Source organism: Amblyraja radiata, chromosome 11 (assembly GCF_010909765.2).
Source record: "Amblyraja radiata isolate CabotCenter1 chromosome 11, sAmbRad1.1.pri, whole genome shotgun sequence".
Classification (NCBI taxonomy): domain Eukaryota; kingdom Metazoa; phylum Chordata; class Chondrichthyes; order Rajiformes; family Rajidae; genus Amblyraja; species Amblyraja radiata.
Window position 1 is genome coordinate 53,802,398 of NC_045966.1, and position 27,111 is coordinate 53,829,508.

Genomic DNA, 27,111 nt, shown 5'->3' on the forward strand with positions numbered 1-27,111 from the left:
TCGAGAGGAAATCAACTTAGAAACATTTACCCTGATTTACAGAAAACCCAGACAAGGCTCAACACCTCATCCAATCAACACTTGGCAAAGTCAGACTGTGCAACATTATTTACTAGGTGTGTGTCTGGTTTGCAGCCATCCAATCCATTCTATGCATTTTGCACCAGATTGACAGGGTTTGCAGATCGTCCCATTCTTTGCTTGCAAATTGTGTCTAAGCTCCAGACAATTTGGCACCTCTCTGCAGCTTGTCCCAGCTCTGCAGAGTAATTCCAATTTGACCAAATCCCCCAGCAACCCTGAAACGTAACCCCATTTTGAAGTCCAAGCTGCTCCAATTTAGCTAGGATTAACATTCCTTCCTTTTATCATAATGATAACCCATCATTAATGATAATCAAAGTGGCTTTGATTGATTAAACAAACGGCTAATCAATATACATAAGTGTGCTTTATATTTCGCATTTATCAGTGGCACAAGATGATGATGTTTCTTGTCAAGCGTCCCGAGTTTTCATGGGCATAACTTCACAAGTTCTGTCTGAGGAGTCTTCACCTCCCGAGTTTTTGTGGGGTGAGAATTCCCTCCATCCGTGTTCCTGCCCAGTCTTCCATCACCTTCCACAGTCGAACCTAAACCCTAGAAAATTCTAAGAACCTTGAAACAAAGCAAGTTACCATCATGCACTCAGGCTTTCCCACACAATTCGCTATTTCTATTTCACTTGAACCTATCCCTATTCTATTAACTATTGAACCTATTATATTGTGCTCTATTACTATATCCCTATTCCTATTCTATTCCCTAATATATTATTTATTATTCTAGGATCGACACTAATTAGCCTTTTTCATTCTCACACGGTGTTATACTATGTATATCTGATGACAGGTAATCATATAATTTCCGGCTGGGTTCGGTCCAGATTCCCCTACAGGCGTGACTTTAATTTAAAGCAAACTATGATAAAAGTTCCAATTTAACCAAATTCAGTCTGAGCCTTCAAATCACTATTTCGAATTTCAATGCCAATATCATCCTTCTTATTCCACAGCATTGTAGCCGATAATACAATTCCTTGGGAATTCCCAGCTGTTCAAATTTAAACAATCAATTTCCTTTACAATTAATTTTATCCTAAGTCCAATCAAAAATGACGAATCCAGGGACAATTTATTTTCACCTTGATAATATAAGACGCATTACCATCAAGGGTTAAACAATTCAAATCCATCGGGCAAATACACATCGGCTCTGCTATTCCCAATATAATTTAAGTTTCCCCCTACAGTTAACCAAGTCTTTCCTCCAGTATCTCCATAAATGTATGCATTCCTCACTATGGTAACTTGTTACTATGCTGATTCTCCACTATGTTGGTTCTTTACTCTATTAGCTCTTACTGTGTTGGCTTCGTTCTCTGTCTAGGGGCTCTCGCTTTTACAGTTCTTAACTACTGAATAATTTCTTAATCCGGTCTCTCAAAGGGAAGTCCTGCTGCTCACAGCTCCTCTTTAGACCATTTCCAATTATATTCCAATTCCAATTTCAATCCCCATTTTAATTTTCAAGTTTAATTCCAATTATAATCCTGATTTTAATTCCAACTCTCATATTCCCTAAGTAATTCCATGTTATCAGATCTTCCCAAGTTCCATCCGTCTTGATTTCCTTTGAACAATCCTTTCCATCTTTGCCTGCCTTTCTGAGGATGGGATAATAACAATGTCAGTTGATAATCAAACTCCAATTAGTCCTAAATCAGATTCCACAATTATATTCCAAATCTTGAAAATTTTAAAGTCTCTCCAATTCATCACCGTACAATTTCGAGACCGAATCCTAAATCTATAAATTTATTCAGATCACACATAATTTAGACGCAATTCAGGTATTCTATTCCAAACCACAGAGAAATATTTTATTTAAAATCAGTCCTATAGAGTGATGTTTGTCCCAGAAGTCATTATAAGTTGTCAGTGTTGTTCTTTCAAAGATGATTAAAGTGTCCTTTATTCTCCTTCGTTTTCTTCCTTCAGTAGCTAGGTGATATTAAAGTTGGGCACTAGGGTAGGTCCTTTACTTCCTCCTTTCTACTGATGGTGTTGATTACTAGGGAGTGGAGATACTGAGGAGCATGTTGCTCTGCCTGCTGACCTTCCCAAATGCCTTAAAGGAGCAGGACAGTATCAATTCTTCCTTTTTCTGGGGAGCTACATTACCGTTTGCTGTCTTCTTCCCATTCTTAGGGGTTTGTGCATTCTTTCACCTCACTCCCCAGACAGTCTCTTGTTGACATACTGTCCTGCAGGCACAAAACTCAGCAATACATTACCTCAATATCTTCTTTCTCCACTCCCATTCCTCCTGCACTCTCCCTAGTGCCATTTCCATTCCTTAGTTATTATCTACTCACGCCAGCTACTAGGTTTCCCTGTCGTACTTTTTCCTTTAGTGAGGGTTCTCTGAGAGTCGGATTTGATGTATCTTCTCCTATTTGGAAGTGGTGGTGTTCCTGTATAACGTACAGTGCTGTTTCTTAGGCCAGGTGTGGATGCCTTTTAATTTTATCAGATGGTATTGCTGCTAACTGGCAGGTCAGGGCTACCGAAATGGGTTGGACTGTTGGAATGTCCCTCCCCCCTGCCAGTGTCCCCATCCTCTACCTTCAGGGTCACAAGAGTCTCGGTACCCCATTGGAATCCATCAGTTTCCGTGACCACATGGTCTCCTTCTCTGCCCCCATTCTTCCTGATGATATTCTCTCATGGGACAAGACCGACTCCAGTGCCCTAGTCCCCCACAACTAAAACACTGATCGGGCCGGATTGCTCTACAACCTCACCAGCTAAACCTAGGAAAGGTTGGTTCTGTAAATGGGAGGTCTATCCAGGCCTTGATGTCTTCTTCCCCCTTATCCTCATTTGTTCTTATCTCTTTTATTCGGACCTCTAATCTTCAGGCTGCCGTTGAACCAGGCTGCCTTGATGTCTGACTGTCTGCGGTCTGGGGAACATTTATACCTGATGCGGACATCTCCCTACGAACACATTGTCTATGGGGAGTTTTTACTAAATTCTCTTCCGTGGTGAATTGTTCTGACACTATAATATTATTTATGTCCGGACCAATCCATCCATATTCACCCCTTATCTCACCCCCTGAAAGGCTATTTGTTTTATCGCGGTACTTCAAGTAGGATTCTTTTATTCTTTCGCTATTGGAATCCCTAATTAATTTTGGCACCATTGTCGTGAAGTCTCCTTTCTAGTCCTTGGTTTCCCCTATTGTCCTCCACCTGTGGGGCAATCCTAGGAGATAGAAGATCTCTCCCCAATGTTTCTATGTCAGATATAATTTTAGGGGGAGGAGCCTATGTTAACGCTGACTCCTCCCGTGTGCCCCGCTCGCAGGCTGCGCACGGTTTCTCCGAATTGGGAACATGAGAGGTGTGTGAGGAATACTGTAGCTCTATATCTACTCCAAAGTATTCGGCCCACCCCGGCAAATAATTCCCTTCAAGGTGTGCAGACCCTTTCTCATTCTTACCCAATTTACCCGATTTAATTTCCGTCAGCACCTTCCCTTTAAGAGCCGTTTCAGCAGTCTCCTTTTCAAAAGACGACACTCTCTCCTGATCCTGCTGTTGGTTTACTAGTTCTCCTTGTCCTCGCTCTGAAATGTCCTGAGAAGGATCAGCTCTATCGTCTTCTCCTATTCCCAATTTACAAGTCGTCATTCTTAGGGTGGACAGCAAAACAAATTATTTATTTATTTTTATTTTAGTGAACAATATCTTCCACATTTCAATTAACTCGTTTGCTTCTTCACTATTCCCATATTTTTTTAACGATCGTCTATATATAGTTTATCCCGATTAAATACTTTATTCCCCCCTACGACCAAAGTTGGTCTTTCAAAAGTGCTTTTAATTTACCCAATAATCCCCTCAGTCTATCCGCTTCAATTGGAAGCTCCCCGCAAATTATCCTTATCGGGCTTTTCAATCTGTTTGAACAATCCTTCTCAGAGACATTCCCATTCTAGGAACAAGAGACAAAACACAAATTGCAAAATAAAGGTTTCAAACACGAACACCTCTTTCTCTCACTACTCTTCCCAGACTCCAAGGTCAATGGAATCTCTCCCACACAATGGTCAATGATCTTTCCGATTCACACTTACTCTAGCAATCGCTTCCTTTCAATTATCTCCCAAACTCCTGTTTAATTATTCAAACCACTCGCTCCTATTCAGTCTCTCCCAACACTCTTATCAGTTAAATCACAATCACTGCATTCAATTCCAAACTTTCAAACAAAGGGTCTAACTCCCACCCGCAGTCTCTCAAGCTGCAGTCTCTCTCTCGCTTAATTAACTTTAAGTTGGCACAAACAGACAAACCCAAATCACGCTAGGAAAACTATAACTAAGAATGAAAATATTCCCCCCGATTATCAATAACCCACAACACACCCCAATATAAACTATAAGCATCCAGTCAACCCCACTCTAATTAATCTTCCTCGTGGTGCAATCAATTAGCAGGATGACTCCTCCCCCGACGCAGCGATCGAAGGAGTACAACCCCTGATCTAACCACCCCGATTCAGATTCTTACAAAACGATATTAAACAAATACGAATATCTATCTTAAACACACTCTCTCTTCAAGTTTTAAATCTGTAAACACTCGCACAAGCAGCAACACAAATGATGGTCCGCGGACTTAACACGATCTAAATCTTAACTTTTAATTACTCGAAATTTATTTATATACAGAGAATATTTACAAAATCCGGATCCTATAACAATACAGAAAGCTAGATTTTTACAATTTACAAAATGATTTAAAGCACTAGCGCACAATTCACGAACACTCGATGTCGATGCCGCGTCACGCTGTTATCACGCAGTGAAACTCTCCCTCTGATACCGAAGATTTTCCCCTTCCTAATTTAGTCTTTGCTGAGGGGTACTATTCCGTAAATGATTAATTTTCCTCCCGAATGTTACTATCCCTCTACTAAGACTGGACTTCTATAGAGGGACCTCTATCCCTCCTCTCAAAGTTCGACAGAATTTTGGGTACCCTTCGCTATTCGGATTACTTTTCGTCAAATCGGCTCCCATCTCTCAGGTACTCTTCGCTATCAGGTACTGGTCAACAATCGACCAGAGGGTTACTATTCACTGTTGATCAGCCGCTATTCTGATTCAATCATAGACATGCACCAACTTTGAAGTATACAGGAATTCGAATTCCACCTTACGCAGAACTTTAATATGAAATCCAGTATTTGAAAATTTAGCTGCAAATATAGACTCCGACTCGAACTCAATCTCCTAATTTTTAGTGTGTATCTCTCTTACTACGCGGGCTTTCAAATCAGCTAAAATTGCCCAATTAAATTCTTGAATGAACTGGAGTATTCCGGCCAATCTATGCTCTGTTCGACCAAGCTCGGTACCTTATCGAGGTTCTTCGTCCGTCACTTCAGGGAGAGACTCAGACACCTACACACAGACACACCCTCTAAGTACCGAGGATCCAGCGCCTAGCCGCTTCGCGCTGTGAATTATCTATGCTGTTTTTCGAAGCGCACCTTTTCAATTCGCGCTCCTGGCAGTGATCCGATCGAAGTGGAGACCTGTCTTTTAATACCTCACCAATTCGGATACCAAGTCTAACCCTGGGCCACTCCTCACCCGATGAAGCACGTTTGGCTCTCGTTAAAGGTAGCTGCAGTCTGCCCAACTACGACCAGTTTTGGGCAACTAACCCAGGAAAGGGCCTCTCACCCAACCCCACCAGGGCCACTAACCCCAGCCTGGTTTTATGGGCCTCCAACACAAACGCGTGCTAACCACTCCCCCGTGCTTGCAGGGCTCTGTTCTAATGATCTCGATTGGACCCTTTCCCAAGACTAATGATCGATCCGCCCCGACTCACAAAGTGCCGAAAATCAATGCTAAAACTGCACCGTGGGCCCAATTTCTGCATTCGGGATTGAAACAGCTCAACACCCTTGATCTCAAACTTGTCTTTGAGGGTCTTTTGAGATCCCGGACAAGCCCCCAATGATAATTGCTCATTTCTAAGCTTCCCCTCAGTCTCGTTTCAGTTAAAACACTGAACCAAGCACTTGAAACAACTAAATTTTATTTTACCAAAAGCCCATCACAGATCAAACACTGTACCTATCCCACCGTGGGTTCGATCCTTGCATCTGCCTGTTCAAGCCCTCTAGGCCTCGCTCAGACAGTGACACTCCAGATGTTCGCGCAGTCCCGAGCGCTCTTCCAGAAGATCGACGCTGAGCCTCGTGATCGCGGATTTTTATATGTCCCGGGACCTCGAAGGGGCCAGACCACATGGGGGTGGTCTCTCAATAACCCAATTGCAGATATCGATTAACCCCATACATAACAGGCATTCCACTAACCCAATGATACAACAGTTCAATACATTGTATTCAAAACGGACTTTGAGAGGAAGTCAACTTAGAAACATTTATCCTGATTTACAGAAAACCCAGACAAGGCTCAACACCTCATCCAATCAACACATGCCAAAGTCAGACTGTGCAACATTATTTACAACTATTTACAAGGTGTATGTCTGATTTGCAGCCATCCAATCCATTCTGCATTTTGCACCAGATTGACAGGGTTTGCAAATTGTATCTAAGCTCCAGACACTCTGGCACCTCTCTGCAGCTTGTCCCAGATCTGCAGAGAGTAATTACAATTTAACCAAATCTCCCAGCAACCCTGAAACTTAACCCCATTTTGAAGCCCTAGCTACTCAAATTTAGCCAGGATTAACAACATGCCATTAGCTTTCTTCACTTCCTGCTGAACCTGCATACTTACTCTCGGTGACTGATGAACAAGGACCCTCAGATCCTGTTGTACTTCCCCTTTGCCCAACCTGACACCATTCAGATAATAATCTGCCTTCCTGTTCTTGCCACCAAAGTGGATAACCTCACATGTATCCACATTAAACTGCATCTACCATGCATCCTCCCACTCACCCAACCTGTCCAAGTCACCCTGCATCCTCATAGCATCCCCCTCACAGTTCACACTGCCACCCAGCTTTGTGTCATCTGCAAATTTGCTAATGTTACTTTGAATCCCTTCATCTAAATCATTGATGTATATTGTAAATAACTGCGGTCCCAGCACGAAGCCTTGCGGTACCCCACTAGTCACTGCCTGCCATTCTGAAAGGGACATGTTATTCCCTACTCTTTGTTTCCTGTCTGCCAACCAATTTTCTATCCATCTCAGTACCCTACCCCGAATACCATGTGCTTTAATATTTCCTACTAATCTCCTATGTGGGACCTTATCAAATGCTTTCTGAAAGTCCAGGTACACTACATCCACTGGCTCTCCCATGTCCATTTTCCTAGTTATATCCTCAAAAATTCCAGAAGATTAGTCAAGCATGATTTCCCCTTTGTAAATCCATGCTGACTTGGACCAATCCTGTTACTGCTATCCAAATGTGCCGCTATTTCATCTTTTATAATTGCCTCCAGCATCTTCCCCACCAGGCTAACTTGTCTATAATTCCGTATTTTCTATCTCCCGTCTTTCTTAAAAAGTGGGATAACATCAAGAGAACATTGGAAAATGATTACCAATGTGTCCACAATTTCAAGAGCCATTTCCTTAAGTACCCTGGGATGCAGGCCATCAGGCCCTGGGGATTTATCAGCTTTCAGTCCCATCAGTCTATCCAACACCATTTCTTGCTGAATGTGAATTTCCTTCAGTTCCTCCGTCACCCTAGATCTTCTGGCCACTAGTACATCAGGGAAATTGTTTGTGTCTTCCTTAGTGATCCAAAGGACTTGTTCAACTCGTCTGCCATTTCCTTGTTCCCCATAATAAATTCACCTGTTTCAGCCTCCAAGGGTCCTACTTTGGTCTTAACTATTTTTTTCCTCTTCACATACCTAATGAAGCTTTTACTAGCCTCCATTATATTCTTGGCTCGCTTACCTTCATACCTCATCTTTTCTCCCCGTATTGCCTTTTTAGTTATCTTCTGCTGCTCATTAAAAGTTTCCCAACCTCTGGCTTCCTGCTCATCTTTGGAGTTAAGGGTAAGATTACGTGGCAGCACCTCTGATAAGGAGGTGTCAAAGAGGTAATTGGTTCATGAGGCGGATAGCAGTGGGGGAAAAAAAACTGTTCTTAAGCCTGGATGTTCAAGCTCCAATATCTTGTCCCAGTGACAGAAGAGAGACAGAATGGCCAACATACCAGGCATCCTTGACGATACATCCAGCCTTCCTGATGTAATGCACCCATGAAGATGGACTAGATGGAAGGAAGTGACAGACTTGTGTTGAACATGGCTGTGTTCACCACCCTCTGCAGGTTCAGGTAGTCGAGAACAGAACAGTTGCCATCTAGGCTGAGATGGGACATCTGTTGAGGTTCAAGAGAATTCTCTTAGACAAGGTTAATCTTATCAGACAACTAAGAATGTAAATATGCGAATGTACTTTCCTGATCACTACATTAGCATGAAGGTGGGTTGTTGGTGATATGGATAACTAGAACCAGAAGCTGTTAACCATCTCAGCAGCCCCATTGATGAAGGTAGATTGTGTTCATTCTCTCACTTCCTTAGGTCTTCAACTTACTCTTTTGTCTTGCTGACGTTAAAGGCTAGGTTGTAGTTCTGACACCATGACATTTCCAGTACTTTTTCCTGAATACTTGAAACGCCACCCATTCTCTTTCTCCAGAGATGTTGCCTGTCCCATTGAGTTACTCCAGCTGTTTGTGTCTATCTTCAGCTTAAACTAGTTCTCTTTCCTGAACCTAGTATATTTATAGCATTCCTTATTTCTAAATGCTGCCAACAATAAACATCAGTATATCTGCCTATGTTATTCTTTGCATTCTAGAACATTAGTTACAGCCCAGAAAGTAAATTCAGTTTGAAAGTCAAATATGATTGTTCCCCAACCCATTAAACTGATTACAATTCTAAATAAAATGCAATTTATGAATCACAGCATGTGCAAAGTGTACGCCATACATGTGACATTCACATCTTTTTGTGATTAATGCTTAAGCATCTGTCATAAATTACCTTTGAGGTAGTAAGGGCAGGAACAAAATGTGTGGCTGATTTCACCACCCATTGAAAGTGTATATATTAAATAATAGACAACAGGTGCAGAAGTAGGCCATTCGGCCCTTCGAACCAGCACCACCATTCAATGCGATCATTGTTACGGATGTTCTGAGGTGTCAAATGTCATTAAAAACGGGAATAGTGCCGGAGGATTGGCGTACTGCGCATGTTGTTCCATTGTTTAAAAAGGGGTCTAAGAGTAAACCTAGCAATTATAGACCTGTTAGTTTGACGTCAGTGGTGGGCAAATTAATGGAAAGGATACTTAGAGATAATATATATAAGCATCTGGATAAACAGGGTCTGATTAGGAACAGTCAACATGGATTTGTACCTGGAAGGTCATGTTTGACTAATCTTTTTGAATTTTTTGAAGAGGTTACTCGGGAAATTGATGAGGGTAAAGCAGTGGATGTTGTATATATGGACTTCAGTAAGGCCTTTGACAAGGTTCCTCACGGAAGGTTGGTTAAGAAGGTTCAATGGTTGGGTATTAATGGTGGAGTAGCAAGATGGATTCAACAGTGGCTGAATGGGAGATGCCAGAGAGTAATGGTGGATGGTTGTTTGTCAGGTTGGAGGCCAGTGACTAGTGGGGTGCCACAGGGATCTGTGTTGGGTCCACTGTTGTTTGTCATGTACATCAATGATCTGGATGAAGGTGTGGTAAATTGGATTAGTAAGTATGCAGATGATAGTAAGATAGGTGGGGTTGTGGATAATGAAGTAGATTTTCAAAGTCTACAGAGAGATTTATGCCAGTTGGAAGAGTGGGCTGAAAGATGGCAGATTGAGTTTAATGCTGATAAGTGTGAGGTGCTACATCTTGGCAGGACAAATCAAAATAGGACGTACATGGTAAATGGTAGGGAATTGAAGAATGCAGGTGAACAGAGGGATCTGGGAATAACTGTGCACAGTTCCCTGAAAGTGGAATCTCATGTAGATAGGGTGGTAAAGAAAGCTTTTGGTGTGCTGGCCTTTATAAATCAGAGCATTGAGTATAGAAGTTGGGATGTAATGTTAAAATTGTACAAGGCATTGGTGAGGCCAATTCTGGAGTATGGTGTACAATTTTGGTCGCCTAATTATAGGAAGGATGTCAACAAAATAGAGAGAGTACAGAGGAGATTTACTAGAATGTTGCCTGGGTTTCAGCAACTAAGTTACAGAGAAAGGTTGAACAAGTTAGGGCTTTATTCTTTGGAGCGCAGAAGGTTAAGGGGGGACTTGATTGAGGTCTTTAAAATGATGAGAGGGCTAGACAGAGTTGACGTGGATAAGCTTTTCCCACTGAGAGTAGGGAAGATTCAAACAAGGGGACATGACTTGAGAATTAAGGGACTGAAGTTTAGGGGTAACATGAGGGGGAACTTCTTTACTCAGAGCGTGGTGGCTGTGTAGAATGAGCTTCCAGTGAAGGTGGTGGAGGCAGGTTCGTTTTTATCATTTAAAAATAAATTGGATAGTTATATGGACGGGAAAGGAATGGAGGGTTATGGTCTGAACGCAGGTGTATGGGACTAGGGGAGAATACGTGTTCGGCACGGACTAGAAGGGTCGAGATGGCCTGTTTCCGTGCTGTAATTGTTAATTGTTATATGGTGTCTACGGCTAAGTTACACAGTCATTTTTGTTAACTTCAAGGAAGAACATTTGAAGAATATTTTAATAAATATAAATTTTGTAATCAATATGAATAATTAATTACTGATAAGAAATTGTAACTATCTAGAGCTTACATTTCGTTATTGATCAGAACTAAAATTCACCTCCAAATGAAGTAGTAGACATAAAATATAAAATGATTTTAAGCAAAAAATAGACCGACTGAATGCGTTGAAAGGAAGGAGAGAATGAAAGAACGTCTATCTATATTACTAAAATTCTTATCTTGACCACTTCCTGTTGTTCTGTATATTGATTTTTGAAAAACCGCTGCCACGTACGGCTGTGATTTTTGGCCATCTTACTCAGAGTCCCCCTCCGCTGTGCAGCACAAGAGGGTTTTTCGCATCGATTAAAAATAAAAGAGTTATTAGTGTTTTAAAAATGTTGAGATTCTCTCTCCTGAAGGCCACGCCCCTTCTGGAGGGACTATAAAACCCAGAAGTGTTGAGTGCCTCAGTCAGTCTCTGCAAGATGGGGGAGCGAGATGGTCACGTCTCTCAGTCTGAGCTGTGAATAACACTGAACACATGTCTACTAAACTGTGAGTGGTTTTACTGACCTGTCAGTGCCCTTAATGTGGTTTGAAAATATAGTTTGGAAATGCTAAAGCTGTGTTGCCTTTGGTTTGGAAATGCTAAAGTTGTGTTGCCTTTGGTTTGGAAATGCTAAAGCTGTGTTGCCTTTGGTTTGGAAATGCTAAAGCTGTGTTGCCTTTGGTTTGGAAATGCTAAAGCTGTTTTGCCTAATTAAAGTTGCCTTGCCTAATGAAAGTTGCCGTGCCTAATGCAAGTTGCCGTGCCTAATGCAAGTTGCCGTGCCTAATGCAAGTTGCCGTGCCTAATGCAAGTTGCCGTGTCCAATTAAAGTTGCCTTGTCCAATTAAAGTTGCCTTGCCCAATTAAAATTGCCTTGCCCAATTAAAGTCCCCTTGCCTAATTAAAGTCACCTTGCCCAATTAAAGTTGCCTTTTCTATATAATTAAAAGTCTGATCTTGACCACTTCCTGTTTGCAATTTATATTGATTTTAGAAAAAAAAACGCTACCACGTACGGCTGTGATTTTTGGCCATCTTACTTAGTCCCCCTCCGCTCATCAGGTGCCGAGGATTTTTCCCATCGATGAAAAATAAAAGCGTTATTAGTGTTTAAAAAATGTTGAGATTCTCTCTCCTTTCAATCACGCCGTGAAGGCCACGCCCCTTCTGGTAGAAGAGGGGGGACTATAGAACTCAGTGTGGGCGTGGCTCTGTCTCTTGCAAGATGGAGGAGGGAGAGGTCACGACTCGCTGTCTTTAGTAGCCTTGCTTGAAATGGCATGAAACCACTTGAATTTGGTTGCCTTGCACCATGCTTGAAGTGGTAAGAAACTGCACTTGAATTTGGTGGCCTTGAACCCTGCTTGAAATGGAATTTCAAGGAATAGCCGTGAGTCAACTGCCTGCCCACCAGCCGTGAGTAAGTGACCTACCAGCACAACAGGCTTGAGTGACTGAGCCGCCAGCCCAAGAATCCATTCAGCCCACAATGTCCATACTAGCCCTCTGGAAACCAGTCCCTTCAGCCCACAATATCCATACTAGCGCTCCAGAAACCCCCCCCCCCCCCACTGGCCACCAATATTGGAATTGGTGGAGAGGTGGAATATTGTGTTGGGGGATCAGCCCTCCCGTGTGATGCTGGGACCCAACGAGTCCCACTTATTTCATAAATGCATGGCATGTGGTGTCATTTATTTATTTTTTTAATTATTATTTTTATTAGAAGCAATGGTACCAGAATAAAACATTTGGCATGTAAAATTATACAATTATTGTACAGCTTCAATTTTGACCTTTTAACCTGAAAATGAAAGAAAAGAAGAAAGAGAGACAAGTGAGGGAAAAAGTGAAAAGATAGGACCCCTAGACTACCAGAGTAGTGTGGCCAAAGAGTGAATAAAGATATGAGAGGAAAAAGAAAAAAGGGGAGATATACCTGCCCCTCGTCCCCCCCCCCCACCCCCCCGGCCCACTTCACCCAACCCATAATTGGATTTAAATCCAAATTTGTGTTGCGCCATACTACCGTTGTAAGAATTCTGTAAAGGGTGTCCATGTCTTGAAAAATTGATCTGGTTTTCTGCCAAGACAAGCCTAATATTTTCCAAATGTAGTGTCTCGGACATGTTTGTAATCCAAATCTTTAGAGTAGGGACTGATGCGTGTTTCCAAAATTTAAGTATTCGTTTTTTCGCCGTTATCAGACAATAGTTAAGGAAACGTCTTTGAAATGATGTTAGCTCAGACCAGGCTTCTGACTTAATCAATTCTGTGTCGGGTCCAATTTTATTTTATATATTTTAGAAAAAATTTCAAAAATTCCCCTCCAGAAATTATATAACTTTATTCAGGAGGCAAAGGAATGAGTTATGGTTGCTTCCTGAAGGAGACATTTATCGCAAATAGGGAAAACATTTGGGAAGATCTTATTCATTTTAGACTTTGAATAATAATGTCTATGCAGTATTTTAAATTGTATTAACGAATGCCTAATGTTAAGAGAACAGTTATGTATATATAGGCTTTCCTCCCATCTATCTTTTTAAATTGTTAGGCCCAAATCATCTTCCCAAGCTCGCATAATTATATCCGACGATGGGATTTGTATATTTAAAAGGGTATTATAAAGGTACGATATTAACTTATTTGAATACGAGTTTCTATTCATGCATTCGTCTAGTAATGTCTGGAACCATATATTGACAGTCTTGGGTATGTGATTTCAGATAGTCTTGTATTTGAAGATATCTAATGTATTGGCTACCTTTCAGATGGTATTTCGACTGTAATTCTTGAAATGAGAGGAGAGTCCCCATCTCATAAAGATCTCCCAGTTTTGTAATTCCTAATCTTTCCCATTGTAAGAACGCCTTGTCTAAAGTAGACGGCTTAAACGAGGGATTGTTGGCGATTGGTGAGAGAAGTGATAAATTTCTCAATTTTCTTTTTTCCAGATTCGTATGGTACTATGGTTAATCGGGTTTTTCTCATATACTGATTTCTTCAGATTTATTGGAGAGAGAAGAATCACGCCTATATTAAAAGGCGAACAATCTTCTCTCTCCATTGTTAACCAGTTTACCTGTTGGCATGTATTGTCGATCCAATAGATTAAGTTTTTAATACTCGTTGCCCAGTAATAGTACAAAAAATTAGGGAGAGCCAGTCCGCCAATTTCTTTGGGTTTACATAAATGTCCTTTACGGATTCTGTGTGTTTTATAATCCCAAATAAAGTTTGTGATCACAGAATCGAGTTTTTTTTTTAAATTTAAGGGAGAAAAATCAGTATTGATTGAAATAGGTACAGGATTTGTTGAAGGAAGATCATCTTTATGGCATTTATTCTACCTCTGAGGGAAATCGGAAGCGTTTTCCAAAATTGAATACGGGCATTTAGTTTGGTAATTAATGGTGGAAAGATTGCTTGAAATAGAGAAGTATATTTTCTAGTTACGTAAACTCCAAGATATTTAAATTTTTCCGTAGCAATTCTAAAAGGAAATTTTAGAAGGTGTGTCGGATCTTGAGGTTTTATTGACATAATTTCACTTTTGTTCCAGTTTATTCTATATCCTATATTCTGCTAAAAGTTCAATCGCAAGGGCAAATAACAGAGGTGATAATGCACACCTCTGTCTGTTGCCCCTGGATAACTGAAATTTAGGTGAGAGTGTTTGATTAGTCAGTATTCTGGCAGTCGGCTTGTCATATAACAACTTTATCCATGAAATAAAGTTTTCTCCTAATTGAAATGTTTGCAATACTGTAAAAAGATATTTCCATTCTACTTGGTCAAATGCTTTTTCTGCATCTAGTGAAATAATTGATAAGTCTTCTTTCATCGTTCTATGTGAGTACATTATATTAAACAGGCGTCTCAAGTTGTTGAACGAGTGTCTCTTGGGTATAGAAACATAGAAACATAGAAAATAGGTGCAGGAGTAGGCCATTCGGCCCTTCGAGCCTGCACCGCCATTCAATATGATCATGGCTGATCATCCAACTCAGTATCCTGTACCTGCCTTCTCTCCATATCCCTTTAGCCACAAGGGCCACATCTAACTCCCTCTTAAATATAGCCAATGAACTGGCCTCAACTACCTTCTGTGGCAGAGAATTCCAGAGATTCACCACTCTCTGTGTGAAAAATGTTTTCCTCATCTCGGTCCTAAAAGATTTCCCCCTTATCCTTAAACTGTAACCCCTTGTTCTGGACTTCCCCAACATCGGGAATAATCTTCCTGCATCTAGCCTGTCCAACCCCTTAAGAATTTTGTATGTTTCTATAAGATCCCCCCTCAATCTTCTAAATTCTAGTGAGTACAAACCGAGTCTATCCAGTCTTTCCTCATATGAAAGTCCTGACATCCCAGGAATCAGTCTGGTGAACCTTCTCTGTACTCCCTCTATGGCAAGAATGTCCTTCCTCAGATTAGGAGACCAAAACTGTACGCAATACTCCAGGTGTGGTCTCACCAAGACCCTGTACAACTGCAGTAGAACCTCCCCGCTCCTATAAACCCAGTTTGATCAGAATGTATTAATTTACTAACGTATTTGCTTAGCCTTCTCGCCAGGGTTTTAGCTAATATTTTCTGATCTGTATTTAGCAGAGCTATTGCTCTATATGATCCCGGCTCTTCGAGATCTTTATCTTTTTTGGTATCAATGTTGATTCGACTAAAGTTTGTGGTAGCGTTTGTTCTTTAAATGCGTGTATATAAAGGGCTTGAAAACGCAGGGAGATTAAATCATAAAAATGTTTATAAAGTTCATTACTAAACCCGTCTGGGCCTGGCGTTTTCCCATTATTCAGTGAATGAATAGTCTCTTAAATTTCTTTTATTGTGATCTGCGCTCCTAATTCTTCATGTTCCGCCACGGTAAGTTATGGAAGATTTTAATTGTCGAGGAAGTTTTTAATTTTTATCGTTTCTACTGAAGTTTTAGATGTGTATAAATTTTGATAGAATTGTAAAAATCTTTCGTTAATATCTTTAGGGAGTGTATACAATTCACCTTTTTCTGATCTAATTTTTTGAATAGTATGATCTTTTTCCATTTTTCTCAACTGGCGTGCCAGAAATTTATGCGGTTTGTCGCCAAATTCGAAGTTTTTCTGTTTAGTAACTTGAAATAACCTGATAACTCTTGCAGAGAGAATTTGATTTAACTTGAATTTTAATACTTCTATTTTATTATGTTTATCCATAGAACGTTCTATAGCATTTTCTGATCTGTTCTTCTAATTCCAGTTGTTCCATCCTATTTTTATTTTGATATGCTTGATATGAAATAATAGAACCTCTAATATAGGCCTTAAAAGAGTCCCATAATAACGAAGCTGAGATACCTGGTGTATCATTTGTCTCATAAAACAATTCCATCTGTTGCTTCAGATATTCACAGCATGCTGGGGCAGTTAATATTTGAGGATTAAATCTCCAGAACGTTTTTTTAATGTACATTCCTTCTAATTTTAGGGAGAAAGTTAGAGAAGAATGATCGGAAATAATATTATTGTGATATTTGTGATTTGTTGTAAAAGGTATTAATTTTGTGTCCACCAAAAAATAATCAATACGTGTATAGCTTTTATGCACAGCTGAATAGAAAGAATATTCTCTTCCGGATGGATTCGCAATCCTCCATACGTCTGTTATATTTGTATTTTTATATACGTATTTAGGGGTTTGCTAGATTTTGATTTTGTATTATATCTCCTTTGTTGTGAGGATTTATCCAGATATTGATCCAGAACACAATTGAAGTCTCCTCCAATTATCAGATTTTGCTGGGTGGAATCTGAGATTATATTGATTATTTTATTAAAAAATTGTGGGTCATCAAAGTTGGGAGCGTGGATATTCACCATAGTAAGTGGGGTAGAATATATCTCCCCAGATACTATGACGTACCTACCCACCTTATCTGCTATAGTGGCTTTATGTTTAAATGGTATACCTTTACGAATTATAATTGCTGTACCTCTGGCTTTGGAGAGAAAGGTAGAGTGATATAATCGGCCAATCCAGTTAGCCTTCAGCCTGTTATGCACTCGATCTTTGAGGTGCGTCTCCTGTAAAAATATATCAGCATTAATCGATTTTAAATGGGCTAGAACCTTACCCCTTTTAATTGGCTCATTAGCGCCCCTAATATTCCAACTACAAAATGTGATTCCTCCAATTTTCTTCAAAGGATCGTCTTCCATTAGAGCTTACATGGATTCCCTTGTTTCAGATGGGGCAACACAATATATAAAATCAACCTTCTGTTTACTAGGTGGGTGAGCCCAATTTCATAGCCCTGCAGGTATGTCACAAGAAAACAAGGCTTGAGTGGCTGAGCCGCCAGCCCAAGAATCCATTCGGCCCACAATGTCCATACTAGCCCTGGAAACCAGTCCCTTCAGCCCACAACACCCATACTAGCGCTCCAGAAAGCCCTCCCCACTGGCCACCAATATTGGAATTGGTGGAGAGGTGGAATATTGCGTTGGGGGACCAGCCCTCCCGTGTAATGCTGGGACCCAATGGGTCTAGTATTTCATAAATGCATGGCATGTGGAGTTACTCAACACAGATTTTTGAAGAACCAGTATTACATTTGATTTATTTATACTCCATGGAAAAGGTATTGAGTAACTTTTTTTTTCAGAATGTGTGTGTTATATCTTAACATACAAAATATTAATGAGACGAAATTTCATCTTTTGGGAAGCTTACTTACTTTCTTAAAGCTTGTTTAGTACACATGCTTGTAAATACATCCATCCCTTACAGAGATCCACCAATATGGTGTCTGCCAAAGACTGAAACTCAAAATAGGTCTGGAGGAGAACAACTTTTCTACTATGTATCTTCCATCTTGCATGTGGCCAGTATTACCACGTAAATTATGCACGTCATTCCAGGAAAAGGACGCAAGATAGGTGACTTTCACTTTTCATCCATTTTCAAATTTGAATCATGAAGTTGAAGTCCCTCATAGGTGGTCAAGTGACATTTTGGAAAGACACCAAATATAAATTTGATTTGGGGACTTAATAACCCATTTGATTACTTTGCCTTTGGCTTTCAGACGTCCTTTGATTGGGTGCAGTCGGTGCCTCAGCTGAATAGTACCCTCTGCACATGCTAATAGTTGCAGCAGGCATCTGATTGATTTCAATTTTTATTGCACTTAAGTTGTATGCTTGCCATCAAATTAGCAATTCTATGTATATTTTCTCAGCAGAGTTATTAGAGGAAATTACAGTGAACTTTGAATAATAACTTAAAGGCCACATTCGTCTTGACATTTCAATACAATGAAATTCTTCAGAAATGAAATTGTCCTTTGGTATTGTTGGGTATCCTTAGGATCAATCGGAGTATGACATCATTGTTTAAAATAGATAAGTTATTGTGCATTATTTAAAACCACATTTAAAAATTATTCTGGTAATATTATGGTCTCAATTTTTTATAGATAACAGAAGCAATAGAGTGTACCCATGAAGATCTCATAAAATTGCTTGGAAATACACGCAATGAATTGGAAGAAAATTTAAATGAGTTGGAGATGTTGTCAGGTGCAGCCTGTTACTGCCTGTGATTAGATTTTATTATATTTTGTGGGAATTTGGTGGGTTTCATCAGCAAACATGTAAGAGATTTCCAGGATCTGGTGGGTGTTTTGGTCACGTTGGAGAGAAAGATCCAGAGAATCCTGGATCAACTAGCCAAGATGTGACATCAGTGAGTGAAGTTTTCAGATTAGTCAAAATGAGAACGTAGATTTCAGGAAATAAAAGATTTACAAGCAATCCTGAAATCAGGTGATATCATAAAAATATGTTTGGGAATAGAGAGAAATTGTGCTACACACAGTAAATTAATGTAATTAGGCACTTCATTCAAGTGATATACTACAGATGCCAGAAGTCTAAAATGAAAGGGAAGATTTTAGAAATATTTAATAGGTCAAGCACTGGTCTGCTGCCTTAACTAACCGACAAGAAACCTTAAAGGTCACCACACGCCAGCTTATAAACAGTGAGAAATTTCAGTCATAAATTTACAACCTTCACTCAGAGACAGAGAATCTTGGATCTGTTAAGAAAGTAAACAAACTTTAATGCATTGACTACTGATGGGTCTCTCAAACTGTCTTCCTAAGGAAAGGACTTCACCTGAGTTCTCAACACACACCACCCAATCATGAAAGAATTGCTCCCTGAATTGGAGTATGGATTTTACTCATTTAGAAGTACAGACTTTCAATTTCATCGTTGTTGTCTCAATCAAGAGAGGTGGTGGAGCTTTTTCACGTAATTTAGCTACTCACCTTATGTCATTTAAATTATTTTGTCTGTCAGGGAGTTTCAGGGGTGGGTATGAGCATGTTGTAACTGAAACCTATTCATTGTTTAGAGCCTGGTCTGCATCACAAATGCAAAGGATTAGATTATTAAACCATCCACATCCAAAACAATTAAAGTCATAATGGCAGGGACTCCAGACAGCAAAACCAGGCATTAGCCAGTTCTAGAAAGATCCAACACATTGTCAAGGTCTTAAAGGTTGTGTAAATGACCTTCCACGCCATGATTAGTTTGGAGGATTCTACAGGTGACATTGACAGCTCAGAAAATAAATCAATAGGAGCACTAGAATAAGACAAAACATTTGTGTTAAGCACACACGTACAATTGAGCAATGCTGTTGACATTGCAGAGTTATTTGTTTCCGGATCTTCTGATTCTTGGTGCTATCTATTTCATGATATTTGGTGGCTTTCTCCAATTGCTTCATGTGAACTCCCTGTTAAAGAATCAATTTAAAGGTGATACACCACACCACAACTCATGTCAAGTTTGCCAGGCTGGATGTTTCATATGTGTTCTATTTTCACTTATAATTCTTGATTTTGTACAGTAACTGAACGTGTTCTTGAAGAGATATATGTAAGCTTTTGGAAGTGCCCTCTACCAGCTGGAACATGGCCAGGGATTCCATACAATACCACTGCCGTTATTTAAAATTGATATGTTTCAAAAAAGATAAATGTTCTGATTCTACATACGCATATTTGTCTTGGATCTTTTTGAAATTGCATGTAATGCACTATCCACTTGGAAGTAGTGACCATAATATGATCAAATACAACTCGCAATTTGAGAGGGAGAAGATGAAATTGGATGTGTCAGTATTACAGCTGAGCAAAGGTGACTACAGAGGCATGAGGGAGGGGCTGGCTAAAGTTGATTGGAAAGAGACCCCAGCAGGAAAGACGGTGGAACAGCAATTGCGGGAAGTTCTACAAATAATTCAGAAGATGCAGGATCTTTTCATAACACAGATGAATAAAGGTTCTCGGGGGAGAATGAAACGACCATGGCTGACATGGGAAGTCAAAGACAGCATAATATTAAAAGAAAAGGTATATAACATTGCAAAGATTAATGGGAAGCTAGATGATTAGGAAGCTTTTAAAAGACAACCAAAGGTAACTAAAAAGGCAAAACGGGGAAAAAATATGTAATATTAAAGTAAGCTAGCCAATAATATAAAAGAGGATAGCAAAAGTTTCTCTAGATATATAAAGAGTAAGAAAGAGGCAAGAGTGGACATTAAACCTCTGGAAAATTATGTAAGTGAAGTGATAATGGGGAATAAGGAAATGGCAGAGGAATTGAATGTTTTTTACATCAGTCTTCACAGTGGAAGACATCAGCAACAAGCCTGAAAATCAAGAGAGTCATGGGGTGGAAGTTAGTGAAGTGGCTATTACTAAGGAGAAGGTGCTTGGGAAGCTGAAAGGTCTGAAGGTGAATAAGTCACCTGGACTTGATGGACTGCACCCCAGGGTTCTGAAAGGTAGCTTTAGAGATTGTGGAGGCATTAGTAGTGATCTTTTAAGAATCACTAGAGGCAGGAGTGGTTCTAGATGATTGGAAAATTGCAATTATCACTCCGCTGTTCAAGAAAGGAGCGAAGCAGAAGAGTGGAAACGAGAGGCTGGTTAGTCTGACCTCAGAGATTGGTAAGATTTTTGAGTACAATATAAAGGATAACGCTCTGAGTACTTGGAAGCTCATGATAAAATAAGCTGAAGTCAGCATGGTTTTGTGAAATGGAGATCTTGCCTAACAAACCTGTTGGAATTCTTTGAGGAAATAAATAGTGGGGTAGACAAAGGCGAGTCAGTTGTTTACCTTCATTTTCAGAAGGCCTTTGATAAGGTACCACACGTGAGGCTGCTAAAGAAGATAAGAGTCCATGGTATGAGAAGAAAGATACTAGCATGGATAGCAGATTAGTTGGATGGCAGAAGGCAAATTGGCAATAAAGGGCAGTTTTCAGGTTGGCTGCCAGTGACCAGTGATGTGCCATAGGGGAATTCTGGGGCTGCTACTCTTCATGTTGTATATCAATGATTTGGATGAGGGAATTGAAGGCTTTGTAGCCAAGTTTGCAGATTATGTCAAGGTAGGTGGAGGGGCAGGTAGTGTAGAGAAAGCAGGGACTCTCCAGAAGGATTTGGACAGATTAGGAGAGTGGGCAAAGTTGTAGCCGAGTGCAAAGTGTGGAGTCATGCATTTTGGTTGTAGGAAAAAGGCGTAAACTATTTTCCAAATGGAGAGAGAATTCAAAAATTGGGGGTGCAGAGGGACTTGGGAGTGCTGGAATATGATTCCCAAAAAGTTAATTTGCAAATCGAATCAGTAGTAAGAAAGGCAAATGCAATGCTAGTATTCATATTGAAAGGTCTAGAATATAAAAGCAGGGATGTAATGCTGAGGCTTTTAAAAGCTCTGGTCAGACTCCATTTGGAGTATTGTGAGCATTTTAGGGCCCCATAGTTGAGAAAGGTTGTGCTGGCATTGGAGAGGGTCCAGAGGAGGTTTACGAGAATTATCCCAAGAATGATTGGGTTAACATATGATGATCATTCAACGGCACTAGACCTGTACTCGCTGGAGTTTGGAAGTATGAGGGTGGACCTCACTGAAACTTACCGAATAGTGAAAGGACTGGATAGAGTGAATGTGGAAAGGATGTTTCCACTGGTGGGAGAGTCTCTTTAGAAAGGAGATGAGTATTTTGTGTGGTCAGAGGGTGGCGAATCTGTGAAATTCATTGCCACAGAAGGCTGCGGTGGTCTAGTCAGCGGATATTCTTAAGGTGGAAATTGATAGATTCTCGATTGGTCCAGGTATCAAGGGTTATGGAGAGTAGGCATAAGAATGGGGTTGAGATAGAAAGAAAGATCAGCCAAAATTGAATGGTGGATTAGACTTGATGGGCTAAATGACCAAATCCTGCCCCTGTAACTTATAGACTTCATGGAATCCTGCAAAGGATTTAAAAATGTAATTGTCCCATAGCTTGGTGAAAAATCTACATGAACATTCTGCCAGCTTGAAAATTGTGTAGGATGTGCTTTACTTTTAATTTCAAAGGATGGTAATGATCATAAGGGACATGGAAAAGTATCAACTTCTTAAATTTTTACTTGTGAGTTTTTTTATTTATGTGTTTTGCTTTTGCTTCTGTATCATTTTGAATGTCTGAGACTTTCAAAAATACTCAGGATATGGCTATCTTAGTGACAAATTTATTTGTTTTTCTGGGCATTCCTTTTGTAATTGCACTATGCAGCTCGATACCCCTTTTCACTTTCAGATTCCCCCATTTCACTTTCTTCCCTGTTCTTTTGTTTCTCCCGTGTCCTCTTCCAACCATATCCCTCTCACCAGTTTTATATTTCACTCCTCTTCTTACCTTACACCCTTTTGTTCTCTTTTTAATCACTAGCCTTTGTCACTATCACCATGGCATCTGCCAATCACCCCCCCCCCCCCCCTCCCTCACTTACCCACCCATCACTTGCCAGGTTTTACCCCATTATTGCCTCTTTTCCAGCTTCTCATTACTCCATCAGTCTGAATTAGGGACCTGACCCAAAACATTGTCTGCATCTCCTTCCAAGATGCTGTCTGACTCAGTGACTTCCTCCAGAACTTTGTTTTTCACTCAAGATTCGAGCATCTGCATTTTATTTTTTGTTTGTCTCCATGCCAGCAGCTCAGATTTTACAATAGTTAGACACTGGGGATGCATGACAGTTTTCCCTGGAGTGGCGGAAGTTGAGGGGTGACCTTGGAGAGTTTTATAAAAGCATGATGAGTATAGATAAGGTGGGTCAAGGTCGTTTTCCGAGGACAGGGGAGTCTGGAGGGCATAAATTAAGAGGAAAGGTTTAATAGAATCTGAGAGGCAGATTTGTATGGAATGAGGTGCCAGAGAAAGAGATAGATATGGATATTACAATGTTTAAAATGCATTTGGACAGCAGAGAGATACATGCCAAATCCAGACAAATGGGAATAGCTCAAGAAACTATTTTGGTCAGGATGAAGGAATTGGGACGAAGGGCCTGTTTCCATGCTGTAAACAATTTTTGTGGGTCAGAGTTATTTTTATATGGTTTTCTAATTAATTTATTTGCTGACATTTTCTAGTGCAAGCAACTTGTATGACCTATGACATGGTTGCCATGCGTACAGACCCCTCTATTGTGGAATCGATGATGCGACTGAATGAAGCATATCTGAGCTGCAAAGAGTCCGTTTCAAAGGACTACAAAGAAGTTTTAAACAAGCCAAAAGAAGATTAATTGGAACAATTATAATGTGTTGCATTTATGATTACATGATCCATATTTTTGATTAATTGGAGTAAAAATAATAGCTGTGGGTGGTAACACACAACATGAGATATTGGATCAGCTGCATGTTACATGAGGAACCAATGTTTAATTTTGTTACAGCCAAAGGACTTCAATATCATCTAATGAGTAGTGAAAATCTGATGTGTGCACCATTACCAAAGACACATGTCTACTCCATTATGTTAATTACTTGTTCAGAATACTTTGTATGAATATACTTGATGGAGCTGTGTTTGCTTTCATAGGCAATAGCAATATTTATTTGTATTTTGTCTGCAATTTGTCTTTTGCTATTAAAAGCCTGTTTTCCTCATGTTTTTCTATTGGCCTCTATTTTAAGAAAGCAACTTTAGAGAGTTGAAAGGTATATAAATAGACCCCGAAAATAGCTGATGCTCAAAATTATTACTGTCGGAATATTTTCCTCTTTTAGCATCTTTAATTGAGAAGTTAGGATGGAAATAGAAAATTCTGCTTCTCCTCTCTTTTTCAATGGCAGCATTTTTGAAAAATCCTAGAGAATATTGTGTTTGTTTTACTGTCAGTGGACACTATTGTCTTTCTTGATATCTCAGGTGATTCATCATCATTTCCTTTAAATAGACAAACCTATAATCTAAGACTGCAATCACTGCGTGAATAATACAGGTTCATGTACAGATTCCTACCATACTCAACTTGTCCACATGCCACATTCATGCAATTAATTTTTATAAGGTTCTGCTGAGCTGTGATATTGACACTACATGATTGAAAAGGCCAGAGCTTCAGATTTTCAAGGTACTATAATAATAGTGGTTTCTAAACACATTCATTTTTTATTGGTTCAAGTGATTTCCCTTGATTCCATTGATTTAGGGTGCAAGCATTCACAAAAATCCTCAGGGTGCTATCAATATTGAATGCTACATGTTTTGTCCTGTCGCTATAGGAGTTCCTATCTTCTTTCTGAGATCAAACCAGTAATTGAGTGGCTCTCAATTTAACATGTTCCATCGTTGGCCTTTGTCAAAAATGTAGTCTTAGCAGGAACTGTTTCTCCATTTTGTTATAGACAATAGGTGCAGGAGTAGGCCATTCGGCCCCTCGAGCCAGCACCGCCTTTCAATGTGATCATGGCTGATCATCCATAATCAGTACCCCATTCCTGCCTTAACCCCAATTCCCATGACTCCACTATCTTTAAGAGCTCTGTCTAGCTCTCTCTTGAAAGCATCCAGAAAACCAGCCTCCACTGCCCTCTGAGGCAGAGAATTCCACAGCCTCACAACTCTCTGTGTGAAAAGGTTTTTCCTCATCTCCGTTCTAAATGGCTTATCCCCTATTCTTAAATTGTGGCCCCTGGTTCTGGACACCCCACCAACATTTGTTCTGCTTTTCCTGAGATTGGGGCCAGAATTTTAGATTTGTTATCTTTGTGCCATATCTGTTCTTAAGCTATAATTGCCATATATATTTAACCTCAATGAATTTCTTACCTCGAGTCTAAAACTATCCAACCTTGTTAATGCAGCTACATTCTCTGAAATGACAATAATTCACGGTGATATATTAAATCAGAATGATTTGTGTCATATTCATACATTTAATGGCAATGCGAATTTTAAAATTTAGCAGTTACTCGTTTCATGTCATTGGAGGCTTGTATGTAATATGTGGCTGGTTGTAGGGTGCATTCTACATTGTCTATGGGTTTGAGTTGATCACAGAATGTTGGATGGAATTTCCCAGTGGGCTCTGATCATAGGGAATATCTGAGTGTGGTCTGACAGTGGTCCTTATTTCGAAGCCGAAGGGGCATAATGTTGTGCATTTCAAGTGGTCAAGAGATGCAGATGTTGATCAGAGGAAGCATCTAGCTTTTGGGATGGTGGTGGCAGTGTGGGGATGGGTGGGATGGGAGTTTGGATTACTAAGTAGCTAGCAGCAATATAAATTACTCCTGCTCATTCCTATTGGAAGTAGTACAGTTAAAAACTAGCCACATGATTTCTGCCAGTGTTTTTTATTCAACTGTGGCATAACTATGTTAGAAACATAGAAATAAATTGCAGGAGTAGGCCATTCGCCCCTATGAGCCAGCACAGCATATAATCATGGCTGATCATCCAAAATCAATATCCCCTTCCTGCTTTTTCCCCATATCCCTTAATTCTGTTAGCCTTAAGAGCTAAATCTAACTCTCTTGAAAACATCCAGTGAATTGGCATCCGCTGCATTCTGTGGCACAGATTTCTACAGATTCACAACTTTCTGGGTGAAAAATGTTTCCTCATCTCAGTCCTAAATGGCCTACACCTTATTCTTAAACTGCGACCCCTGGTTCTGGACTCCCCCAACATTGTGAACATTTTTCCTGCATCTAGCCTATCCAATCCCTTAAGAATCCCTTATGTTTCTGTTAGATACCCTTTCATCCTTATAAATTCCATGAATACAAGCCCAGTCGACCCATTCTTTCATCAAATGTCAGTCCTGCCATCCTAGGAATTAACCTGGTGAACCTAGGCTGCACTCCCTCAATAACAAGAATGTCCTTCTTCAAATTAGGAGCCCAAAACTGCACACAATACTCCAGGTCTGGTCTCACCATGGCCCAGTGCAACTGTCGTCGGACCTCCTTGCTCCAACTCAAATCCTGCATGCTTACTTTCAGTGACTGATGTACAAGGACACCCAGGCTTCGCTGCACCTCCCTTTTCCTAATCTGCCACCATTCAGATAATAATCTGCCTTCTTGTTCTTGCCACCAATGTGGATAACGTCACATGTATACTCATTATACTACATCTGCCATGCATCTGCCCACTCACCCAACCTATCCAAGTCATCCTGCAGCCTCTTTGCATCCTCTCAGCTCACACTGCCACACAACTTTGATTCGTCTGCAAACTTGGAAATGTTACATTTAATTCCCTCGTCTGACAAAAAAAAGGGCAATATTCCGTTCAATATTTTGATTATTTTTTGACAGTTGATGATAATTTGATATATCTCCAAAGATCCCATCACCTCCCCCACTGACCCCCTCTCACCCCCACCCCATGTTTTAGATCCTCAGTTCTTGTAGTTTTTCACCATTTAGAATGCATTTGGTTTTATGCATTTTTAGTTTCAACAAATGAATGAACACGAATATACTTGTGACAGTTTTACTCCTTTGTTCAATCTGTAATTACCTTGTTGCAATTTAGTGCTGGCATTAAACTGCTTACAATGCCACCAAGTAGTTTGCTTTGACTGGATGGAACTGGCCTACTTGTTGTCTACTTGAATGACAACAAATCCTCCACCCCAAGCATCATTTTGGCTGCAGTGTGAACCATCTGCAAAATGCATTGCAGTTTTGTGCCAAGACCACCCTGACAGTACCTCCCAATTTATAGCACATACCTCTTGGAAGGACTTGCGCAGCAGGCATTTGGCAGAAATACCAGCTGCATGCTCCTCCACAAGTCACGCACCATCATGACTGATTGACTAGATGCTGAAGGAGAACATTTGGACAAA

At 40.2% G+C, this 27,111-nt stretch overlaps 1 protein-coding gene across 3 annotated transcripts in view; it reads left to right on the forward strand.

Moving 5' to 3' along the window:
- The window catches only part of syce3 (synaptonemal complex central element protein 3), a 37,323-nt gene that overhangs the window by 3,852 nt on the left and 6,360 nt on the right, over positions 1-27,111 (forward strand). The window contains exons 2-3 of one of the 3 annotated variants that reach the window (XM_033029935.1): positions 18,355-18,457; positions 23,393-23,914. The exons of 1 other annotated variant lie outside the window; for it this stretch is intronic. In XM_033029935.1, the coding sequence (XP_032885826.1) occupies positions 18,355-18,457; positions 23,393-23,547 (258 nt within the window). In that variant the 3' untranslated portion in view covers positions 23,548-23,914. Of the gene's footprint in view, positions 1-18,354; positions 18,458-23,392; positions 23,915-27,111 lie in introns of those variants that run through there. One more of the 3 variants, XR_004413494.1, reaches the window with a different exon arrangement.